At 38.4% G+C, this 12,008-nt stretch overlaps 1 protein-coding gene across 6 annotated transcripts in view; it reads right to left on the bottom strand.

Annotated features, from left to right (window-relative positions):
- Nucleotides 1-12,008, bottom strand: part of LOC122550648 (mitogen-activated protein kinase kinase kinase kinase 4) — a 285,957-nt gene that overhangs the window by 161,039 nt on the left and 112,910 nt on the right. For all 6 annotated transcript variants that reach the window (XM_043691715.1, XM_043691718.1, XM_043691717.1 and 3 more), the window contains exon 3: nucleotides 9,890-9,946. In XM_043691715.1, coding sequence (XP_043547650.1) covers nucleotides 9,890-9,904 — 15 coding nt within the window. In that variant the 5' untranslated portion in view covers nucleotides 9,905-9,946. The remainder of the gene's footprint in view (nucleotides 1-9,889; nucleotides 9,947-12,008) is intronic.

Genomic DNA, 12,008 nt, shown 5'->3' with positions numbered 1-12,008 from the left:
CAGCTTCCTCATTTCCCCTCCCCCCATCTTTTCTCAGTCCCAACCCTCGGACTCAGCACCGCCTTCTTGACCTGCAATCTTCTTTCCGATCTCTCCGCCCCCAACCCCTCTCCAGCCTATCACCCTCACCTTAACCTCCTTCCATTTATCGTATGTCCAACGCCCCTCCCCCAAGTCCCTCCTCCCTACCTGTTATCTTAGCCTGCTTGGCACACCCTCCTCATTCCTGAAGAAGGGCTTATGCCCGAAATGTCGATTCTCCTGTTCCTTTGATGCTGCCTGACCTGCTGCGCTTTTCCAGCAACACATTTTTAACCTCTATAGTCAACTTTTCAGTTCACCTGTTGCTACTCCACTTTTAACAGCAGCACTGAGATCTGCAATTTTCATTGCCTTTAGTTTTTTCAAATGGTTTGAAAGATGTTGACACTGTCGGCTAGCCAGCAACTGTTGCTCGTACTTCGGTGCCCATGAGAAGGTGGTGATGCAGTATCTTCCCGAATGTTGCAAATCCTCAGGTGAAGGAACACCAATAGTACTTTTAGAAGGGAAGGGAGTTCCAGAATTTATTCTCAGTGACAGCAAAGGAACAGCAACATAGTTCAGAGTCAAGATGCTTTGTGGTGTTATTATGCATCCATTGCCATTGATCTTGGAGGTGGAAGAGGTCACAGGTTTGGGATGTGTTGTCAAAGGAGACTTGGCAAGTTACAACAATGCATCTTGTAGATGCCACACTGCTACCATCATGGGCTGGTGGTGAACAGAATGAACGTTCAAAGTGGTAGATGAGATGCCAATCAAAGTAATTGCTTTATCTTGGATTTATGATTCTCAAGTGTTGTTGGAACTGTATTTATCCTGCAAGAACAGAGTATTCCATCAAAATCCTCATTTGAGACTTGTAGATGGCAGCCAGACATTGGGGTGACAGGTGGTTACTCCTCAGAATTCCTAGCCCGTCCATTCCCACTGTATGATATGACTAATATGACTGTTTCTGGTCAATAGTAACCACCAGGATAAATGATAGTGGAAAATTCAGTGATGGCAATGCCAGTGAATGTCAAGGTCAGATGATTAGATTTTCTCTCATTCGCACCAGGCAAGTGCCAGGCATGGATGTTGCTCATCACTTAACAGCCCAAATCTGAATGTTTTCCAGCTCTTATTGCATATAGACTGGGCTGATTCAGTATCTGAGTTGTGAACCTCATGCAATCAAGAGCAAACATTTCCATATCTGACCATATGGAGTGAAGGTTATTGATAATGAAGATGGTAGGGCCGAAGAGACAAAGTTGTCACGAAAGCAGCCCACCCAGATACAGCAATTCCTAATACCTCTGCCCTTCCTGATAACTCCCTTGAACAGCAATTGCCCTAATGGAAGTTATGGGAGCAAAGGGGTTCAACCTCCTAATCCCAAGCCTAACTAAGCATGCAACATCAGAGCTAAACTACCTCTGGGTTTCCTTTCCTTCCATTTCAAGCGAACCATTTCAGAAAACTGCACATATCAATGAATCCTTCCTGCAAGGTTTCAAATAAAAATCCTTATGTACAATAGCTGAAAAACACAGTGTACTTACACCAGAATCAAAAAGTTCAAGCTTAAATTGCAGAGAAGCGGTGGGGGAATTGCTTCAACTTAAAGAACCCATGCTTGAAGAGAACAGAGCACAGGATATAACATCAACTGATAATCTTAACTAAATTTCTAACAGTTGTTAGAAAAGAACTGTTCTTGTCACGTGACCATTTGTCCATTGTAGCAGTTTCTTAAGCATATTCATAAAGTACCTATAACATTTAAAGACTCATTTCAATGAAAGAAACAAAAGGAATCTCTGTGCAGAGCATTAATGGGATGATTTGTTTCTTTTTTAGAAAGCAACAGTTACAAAAGACCAATACCCTCTCTTGGATTATTGTATCCAATCTAGTCACATGTTTAAAACCAGTTGTTAGCAGCTTATCTAAGTAGCAGTCATCAATTGAAAGAACAGACTAAACCTCCCGACAAACCAAGGACAAGGCTATTTTCTAAGTCTGCATATCAACTTCCATGATGTGTATTAATATCCTTTAAATAAATAACATTGCAGAAGATGTGATCAGTTAAATTAAATTTCCCTTATCTTATCAAAGGCATTTCCTGGACAGTTCATATAAATTGTCTGACTAAACTAAACAATGAGTGCCAATAACATCTTTGCTCATGTTTGCTTGGAAGTAATACTGATGCCAACATAGAGAGGAAGTTAAGTTAAAGTAAACAGATATCCTGGATCAACACCCAGTTCATGAATATACACTTTTGCTAATTCATATTCAGTAACTCCTTGAGAATAATTGCTCATGTCAAAACCCAATTCTTAAATGAAATTAAAGCAAAAATACAGAAATGGACAGAAAAAAATAAAACCAATTCTGGAACATAATTCTGCAGACAAAACTTTGCCAATTATACTGAAAACCAGACATATCACCCTTTTATATTATTCTAAAATGCGAATAGTTAGACACAATGGAATAGACTCTGTTTCATAAAAAACGCCAAGCAAATGAAGCATTTCTTCACTGAAAGACAAAGGCACAGTATTGACTAATTACTATTAAACGAACAGCAGATCAAATCTAAACAAAAAAAAAATCAAAGAACTGCAGATGCTAGAAAGCAGAAACAAAAACAGAAATTGTTAGGAAAGCCCAGATGGTCTGGCAGCATTTGTAAAGAAAATGCAGAGTGAACATTTCTGGTCCAGTGACCCTTCTTCAGAACTAATATTAGCTAGGATAAGGTTGGTGTATATGCTGAAGGGGAGTGGGGAGGAGTAAACGATAGATGGACATGAAGCCCAGAGAGAGAGAGAGAGAGAGAGAGAAAAAGAGAGAGAGAGAGACAGAGAAAGAGAACAGTTGGACAGACAAAGGATTGGGTAAAGATCAGTCTGGGGGAAAGAATAGCTGCTAATTGGGACCATGGTATGGTGTAGAAGTAGCAGGGCCCAATAGCTAGCTCTGTCCCATCTCCCATACTTCAGCACTCACCACTTCTCTTCCCTCCCATAACAGCAATAGGTTCCCCCAGTCCTCACTTGCCACCCCACCATCATCCACATCCAAAGATCATTAGCTGCCACTTCTGCCACCTCCAGCAGGATGCCACCACTAAGACACATATTTCCCTCCATTCCCCTGTCAGCTTCCCCCTCCAGGACACCTTGGTCCAGTCTTCCGCTATTCCCAACACCACCTCAATGGTCCAACGAAGAACAGAGAATTATTTTCCGCTTGGGGACTCTGCAGCCTTTTGAATTCAATTTCGAATTCATTAATTTAAAGGTCTGAGCAAAGTCCTTATCCCAATCCCCACAGACCAGGCCTTGTGATTATATGACAATCTATTTTCAAAGTCAGGATGGTAAGTGGCTTGAAAGGAACTTGCAGGTGGTGATGTTTCCATCTGTTCCCCATGCCATTTTAGACAGTGGCTTTAGAAGATGCGACTTAAGGAGTCTTGGCAATTTACTGCAGTGCATCTTCTGGATGGCCCTACATTGCTGCTATTTTGAATACGTGAGGGAAGGAGTGAATGTCTGTCGATGTGCCAATCAAGTGAGTTGCTTTGTCCTGGATGGTGCTAATCTTGAGCATTGGTGGAGCTGCAGTCATCCAGGCAAGTGGGCAGTATTCCATCATATTCCTGACTGGTGTTCCGAACTGGACCAAACCCCCTCAAAATATATTAACAAGATAGACCAGGCCCTAACTTTTTCTTATTTTAAAAGTTAAATGTAAGGCATTGCTTTCCAGATACAATTCTTGCAGCAGGAAGAGAACCCCAGCTTTTAGCTGTAATAGAGAGAGAAATAAGAGCTTCCGCATCCAATTTCAAGTTGGAAGCTAAAACTAAAATCCTGGTTCTATGAAGCTTGACCACACCCATTCAGGCTGCTTCTATTCTTCCAACTTTTTAAAAAAACGCAAAGCCTCAAGCTGTTTATTGGATTTGAGCAAAGCACTCAGTTCCTCTTGTCTTAACCTTTCTTCATTAAAAAAAAGGACAAGGTATACCTCTTAAGTCATAGTGTTGTCGCACTACTGACTTGTAGATGGTGGACAGGTTTTTGGAAGTCAGAAGGTGGTAACACCCAGGATGTTGACAGTCTGAGATTCAGCGAATGAGTGTCATGATGGCTGGATATTCTCTTGTTGGAGATGGTAATTGCCTGGCACATGTGTAACATAAATGTTACTTACCACTAATCAGTTGAAATCTGGATTTGTTCAGGTCTTACTGCATTTGAAAATGAACACTTTTCATATGAGGAGTCACAAACGCTACAGCACATGACATAATTGTCGGCAAACAATTTTTGATGGATGGAAGGTAATTGCTGAAGCATCTGAAGATGGTTGGGCTGAGGACACTATCCCAAGGTACTCCTGCAGAGATGTTCCAGAGCTGATTAACCTCCAACAACCACAACCATTTTCCTTGTACTAAATATGCTAGCTTCTTAGAGAAAAGTGAAATTATCCACCTCAGTCAGAAAAAAAAACAAAAGGCAGAATTGTTTTAAAAAAAAAGTTAGTGTACGATCATTTAAAGGACATTTGGACACTCACATGGATAGAAAAGGATGACAGGAAACAGGCTAAGTACAGGCAAATGGGACTAGTTCAGTTTAGGAAACCTGGTCAGCATTCATAAGTTGGACCGAAAGGCCTGTTTCTGTGCTGCATATCTCGAATAATAAATATTAAAAATCAGCATGGTTGTATCAAAATTATATCCATATATGCAAATAGATAACAAATGTTTGTTATACTCTAACATGCATTAAAATGAAGACTGATGAAGTCTTGCTGCTATTATCTAAGCTTCTGTTGCTACCTTAACCGGTTCTGATGAGGTATCACTGGACTCAAAATGTTAACTTTTTTTCTCTCCATCGATGCTGCCAGGCTGCCTGAGTTTCTCCTACACTTTCGGTTTTTGTTTCAGATTTTCAGCATCTTCAGTCCATTCTTTTACTTATCTGAACTGATGCTGAGAGGGGCCTCAGCAGCCTTGAGCACGCAGTAGGTGAAGCTGCAAAAATGGAATTAGATGCATCTTCCTGATGGTTTCAAAATAAAACTGGAAGCTGAGCTCTCTGTTCAAATGGGATGTTAAAATATTATTTTACCTGCTTCACATTCACCATGTATCCAGGGAAGAGGACAGAGCTTGTGATAAGGCAACTGTATTTATGACAGGAGTAAAACATACATTACAGCTTTCCCAATGATTCAGTGAAAGAAATTTTGACATGCAACATAATGTTAGCTCGGTAGGTTCAATGGCAGAGAGAGTTATTGAGTCAAGGTGAATCAAGAAGAGATTGAGCTGGATGTCCTCCGTACACATACGGAAACTAATCTTCTTAAGGTTCAGATCATCTCAAAGGACAGCATGAAGGTGCATATCAAAGATACGGTGATCAAAAATAAATAAATATATGAAGGGAAGGATTGGGACCCCATACAGGTACAAACATGACTGGAGGTATTTAAGGGTAAACATATAGTTAATTGAAAACTAAGGCCGGGTGATCTTAAAAGGGAGATTTGAATAGTTTAACTGTTGATGACTGTAAACAAATAAAGTACAAACGGACATGACCACTACAACATATGCAAAACGGAAACTTATTTAACTTTATAAAGAGATAATTACCATAAACAGGGTGGAAACCTGTTTACCTTGCTAAGAGATATAATCACAGTGGAATGTGCAAAACAGAAGGGTATTTAGCTTTACAAAGAGAATGATTACTGTAAAATGGGTCAAGCAGAGACTCATTTGGTTTTACAAAGGATAATAAGTCAGGACAATGGATCAACTGTGGAAAAAACATGATAGAGCAAAGAGTAGGGCCAAGGTAAAAGAGAGGAAAACATTAAATGAGGATCAGAAAATGCCAGGATGGGACAGAGGAAACAAAAAAGGGAATATACTTACAATCAATCAGTCAATATGAAATGTTACAAAAGATAACAAAACGATAAAATTAAATGCTTTCTAGCTCTAGGTTCAGAGCTTTCGTAACAAAGTAAGCAAGTTAGTAGCACGTACCTAAGTAAATAAATACCATCTAATAGCCATTTCAGAGATTAGCCTGCAGGATGACAAGGATTGGCACTGAATATTGAAGGGTGTATTATGTTCAAGAAAAATGGAAAGCTCGTAGATAGGTAGTACTGTAACTCAGGGCTAGCATTCATGCAATAGTTCAAGATGACTTTGACTCAGGAGATCAGAATACAGAACTGGCTCGGATATGGAGGGGAGGAATCGGAGAGCAAAGATGTCATGATTGGAAGTGATTCACAGGCCTCCTACAGTCATTTCAATGTGGGATGAAACATGCAAGGAATTATATTTGGGGCTTGTGATAAAGTGACAGCAATAACTACAAGATTGCTGTCAATCCACAGATATACTGGACAAATCAGATTGGCAACAGTAACCTGAATGCTTTCAAAATAGTTCCCTCGAGCAGCACATTTTGGAACTGACCAAGCCACGTTATAGTAGATTGATTAATTAATCAATTACCTTGAGTTTTTGAAAAAAGGGAGGTCAACCTCTCAGTAAATAATCCCATACAAAGCAAGGAAAACTATGCACTCTTCAAATGACTCTAGCACTACCTGTGAACATGGGATCAGTTAGATCAGTTGGCTGGATGGTTGGTTTCAGTGCACAGTGATGCCAATAGCATGGGTTCAATTCTGACACCAACTGAGGTTACCATGAAGGTCTCTCTTTCTCAACCTCTTCCCTCACCTGAGGCGTGTTGACCCTCAGGCTAAACCACCACCATTTGTTTCTCCCTAATAAGACTATGGTGACTTTATCTTGACTCTTACCTGTGAACTCTCTAATAGTGTTAATCTAATGTATCACAGAAAAAATTATTTCATGCACAGTATAAAAGAATTTAGAAATGAATAGTTATTGATCATCACAAACAAAAACATTCTGATGGTTTCTTTATCTCAAAAGATTGAGACCATATGTTCAGCTCAATTAGCATCTCTTCACTGTGTGTTTCCTTCATAGCCAAAGATAATTGATATTAAATTAGTCAAACTCAGAGCTCACTCAACTATGGGTTGAGATCCCAGTGGGCCCACCCAGTTAAAACTTTGAGGTCAACTGCCTCCATGGCGGCAATTGCTACTGTGAAAATCCTACTGAGGGTTAACACTTGCACAGTCCCTTTAAATCTAAGCTTTCAAATGGTTGTTTTTAAAAATCACCGATCTAGTCATTTTGCCACAGATAATTTTGTAGAATTAGAGTAGAGTATTAAAGGAAGACGATCCCAAAGACATTCTACAATTTAAAAATTAAGACCACATCAAGGAAGGGTTTGTGAAAAAGCTCAGCACTCCAACTGATATAGTTAAGACAATTTAAACCACAATTGTGGGACAATTTAAACCACGCAAACTTCCAAAAACTCCCTCTCCCCAAATATACTAATGTTTACAGTTTGAGATACTTTACAGGTGAACAGGCTTCACAATTCACACATTTTTAATTTTAAAAAAAACTGTAGGTGGAATGAATGCCATGAATCCCCAAGAAACTTATCAGTCATTTCCAACTGGGATTCCATTTTCTCTTCACCTCTGCCCTCTCCACTTATGTTAAAAAGTATGCAATTGATATACATTCATGCCATTTACTTTTCAGAGTTTGTATTTCAGACGAGTGGCAGTGGGATGTTAGTCTATTTTTTGTGAAGGAATTTAGTGATTAAAAAGTTCAGTCAATGCAGAACCGTAATTTTGAACTGGTATGTGTCAGAGAGCAGATGATTGAAGGCCTCAGAGAGGATTAATGGAAATATTTCATATTGTCAGATTTGAACCATACAGAGGTGAAGCGGACATATCAAGTTATTTTCAAGGGCAAACAAATCCCAATTCTAAAAACATTATACCAAGATTTCTGTCAATGTTACATCAGATACAATATATATGGCGTTGAACACAAAATGCCACCAGATGAATCTAGTTCCATGTGACAAGTCTTATGGAATTTCTGGTGAGTTGACAAGTTGGATGCAAAATTGGCTTGGTCATAGAAAACAGACAATTGTTGTTATCTGACTGAAGGTCTGTGATCAATGGTGTTCTGGAAGGATTGGTGCTGGGACTTCGGTTGTTTGCAATTTACATAAACGATTTGGATAAAAATGTCGGTGGTCTAATTAGTAAGTTTGCAGATGACACACAAATTGGTAGAGTTGTGAATAGTGAGGAAGGTTCTTAAAGGATATAGCAGGATTTTGATCAATTGGGAAGTTGGGCAGTGAAATGGCAGGTGGAATTTAATCCAGACAACTGTGAGGTGATGCATTTTGGGAAGTTGAATGCAAGATGAAAGTATACAGTAAATGGCAGGAACATTAGCAGCACTGATATATACAGAAGGATCTTGGGGTCCAAGTTGATAACTCCCTGAAAGTGGCAGCACAAAACAGATAAGGAGTAAAAAAGGCATCTGTGGCAGGCTTGCCTTCAGTCAGTGCATTGAGTATAAAAGTCAACAAGTTATGTTGCAGCTGTAAAAGATTTGAGTTAGGCCACATTTGGGAGTGCAATTCCAGTCGCCACACTAAAGGAAGAATGTGGAAGCTTTGGAGAGGATGCAAAAGAGGTTTACCAGGATGTTGCCTGGATTGGGTCTGTACTGGCTACGAGAGGTTGGATAAACTTGGACTGTTTTTGTGAGTGGATCAGAGCCTGAGGGGGGCAATCCGAAAGTATTTAAAATTAAGAGAGACATGGATAGGTTGGATAGTTCGAGTTCTTTACCCCAAGGTGGAAATGTCAAATACTAGTGGGAATTGATTTAAGGTGAGAGAAGACAAGCGAGGAAAGTTTGTTTGTTTTCGCAGAGCATGGTGGGTGCCTAGAATTCACTGCCAGGGGAAATGGTAGAAACAAATCACCAATCATGGACAAAGAGTGAAGAGGAATGCCCTGACAATGAGGATTGTGCAATTCTTTTGGGTGACAATGAAAACAATTGCAACAGAAGACATGTGCCTCTCCAGGTGGATATGTGATCACCAGATCAGATTAAATATCAAACTGCCAAGATGTGACATTGAAGTTTGAAATGTTCGTTGTGTAAGCTCCATTTTACATGTTGTACAATTATCGAATTGACAACATATACCCAAGTACAATCACATATATCTGCAATAAGTTTTTACCTTTTTCAAAAAGGGGGATGTTGTGCTATGCTTCATGGTCAATATGTCAGCACACCTTTTAGGGTCATGTTCAATATGTCATCACTGTATCAGAGCATGTGACCTGAAAGTATAAAAATCTCATGCTCCAACTTACCTCTGATCACTTGAAGCATGTTTCTTTGCTGTAACTCAACCTCATACTAACCTGGAGACTTGTGCCCCTGAGCAAAGTAATGTCTGTACTAATAATTATTTGCAATATAATGTCTGTTTGATTCTTCAATACCATATCATCCATGCACAGTTCCTTATGTCATAAGGGATAACATAAGCATTGCTGCATCAAGTAAAACACTCTGCTAAAGGCAAATTGATGCTAAACACAAAAGTCACTCCACATATTGTAAAAAGAAATCAGTAGGAGACTTGTTTAACATAGATCCAAAATCATGCACATGGTACAGACATTTCTTTGTTATTTCTTGTGGTGATGGATTCCTTGGCTTTAAAACTGGCATTTCTTGAAACAGTCCTTAATTGAAAAGGGTGGCTGATACTGACAGCAAAACAGCAAAGTGCTGGATTACCGGAGCTTTTACATAAAAATAACACTGACTTACCTCTGTAACGTCCATGACTTTAATAGCTGCCAGTTGTCCTGTTTTGACATGACGACCCTACAAACAAAAAAATTGAAACTGGTTAGAATACAGAAAAAAATTTAATCAAGCCAGTGGTTGGTGAATTAGTAAGCTTGAACCTATTCATCCTAAATGAAAACATCCTTCCAATCTGACTAGATTACAACACTTCAGTTTTAATGAGAAACATGCAAACTGTTTAAGGCCTTTATTGGATGCTTAAGATAGCCACGTTTATATCGCAAGTGTAAATCACAAAAAAAAGCTTATTCACTGCTAACACTTGGCAATTAATTTGAGATCTGTTGTCTTGTATGCCAAGAAAGTTGTTTCTTCAAATAAATTCAAGACAAAATACTCTGGATGCTAGAAATCTAAAACAAACAGAAAATGCTGGAGAAACTTAGCAATTCTAGCAGCATTGGTGGATAGAAAATCAAAACAGGGCATTACACTAAGATGATTCATGTAATTAAAACATATTTATCAAATATACAAATCTTCTGCTTTCCTCTCCCAAAGTCTGAATTCATACCATTTCTACAAGAAATGTAATTAGTTATTTTAACCTCCTTGCAAAAATAATTGTCAGATTATAATCCAAATATATAAACAGATGCAGACATTCAAATTCCTTTTTTGCAAACGGTACATGTAGTTCAGTTACAATACGTTACATTCTGCCACTTCTCCTCAAATATGTGACCTTTTTCTTGGCCTTTCCACCAAATAACACTTCAACTTTGGTGCCTGTCATCTTTTTAGTTGTATTAGCCCAACCTCTCTGGATTCACTAATTTTTTGCTCATTCTTTCTAACTTTGGTCATTATAACATTTCTGCCACTCCTCAACTACTCCATGTCCTATAGTCACAGTCACAAACAAGGCTAAGTATCAACTATTTCTTTGTCTCCCCAAACTCAAATCTCCCACCCTTCCCCGACTATATTTCATCTGCAGATACCCTGGGATTTATAAAATCTCTCAGGGTCACTATCACTGCATTCCCAAACAAGTACTTATATAACCAGCTTTTGGACATTCAGTATACCGCATCACAACTTTGCAAATTTTAGGTTGTTGAAACTCTCCCATCTTTGAAGATCTGATCCTTTTAAAACAACTTTCACGACCTCCCATCCTGCTCTACCCCAGAACATCTTCATCTTGATTCTCACCCATCTACATGACATAACCTTAGATCCTTCGAACCCATAACCAATTTAGCAAATCATCACCAGATCTGAAAAGGCACATTAAACTGTATTGCATATTACTCTTTCCATGCTCTAGAATTATTCTGAATGGCATGACATAACTGATAGAAGATGGATTTTACTGAGATTTATAAATGTTATTTTGCTGTTAGTTTAGTCTGCTTGATCCACGTGTTGATCCTCTTCAGATTTATAGTAAACTGTACAATAAAAAGCTTGGCTTTCACATTGTTTTATCTTCGTACTAAATAAACCTGCTCAATTTAGTATCAGAAACCTGATTTAAAACAGTATAACCTTTTGTAGCTTCTATACTGTTAGAGAATAATTTTCATTCAAATACTTCCCAATTAAATCAGAAGCATTTCCATATTCCAATAGCATCTACAGTCCATAACCGGATTGTAATTTTTTTTTTAAACAAACTGTAACTCAAACAGCTTATGTAAAACCTTATTCAAGTCAGCTAAGGTAAATTAAGTTCATTTCATTTGAAAAAAGGAAAATCATAGCAATTAGAAATTCATTCTGTAACAAGATTATGATTTAGTGTGCATAGGTTAATTTCCAAACTCCCATTATCAATTTTTAAATATTAACTATATTAAGACTGCTCTCTGAAAAGCCAACATTTTAAATCTTTGAAATACAATCAGCCAACAAGTGAAATTGTTCAGAATTTACAGATCCAAATAAATAAAGAGAAGGCTGCTTCTAACACTAAAAATGTGAGAAGTATGAATATGTATTCTTCCATCAGGAGAAACACCGGTTTTGGAGGGTGGGTGGGAGTGGAGTGGGTAATAATATCTTTTGTTCATTTAAAAGTTATTATATAGAATATTGAAACATCATTTGCCTAATTTCGTTCCTCAATGGC

This window comes from Chiloscyllium plagiosum, chromosome 6, assembly GCF_004010195.1.
Source record: "Chiloscyllium plagiosum isolate BGI_BamShark_2017 chromosome 6, ASM401019v2, whole genome shotgun sequence".
Lineage (NCBI taxonomy): Eukaryota > Metazoa > Chordata > Chondrichthyes > Orectolobiformes > Hemiscylliidae > Chiloscyllium > Chiloscyllium plagiosum.
Note: the sequence above shows the minus strand (reverse complement) of the source record. Positions and strands in the feature narration are given on the sequence as shown.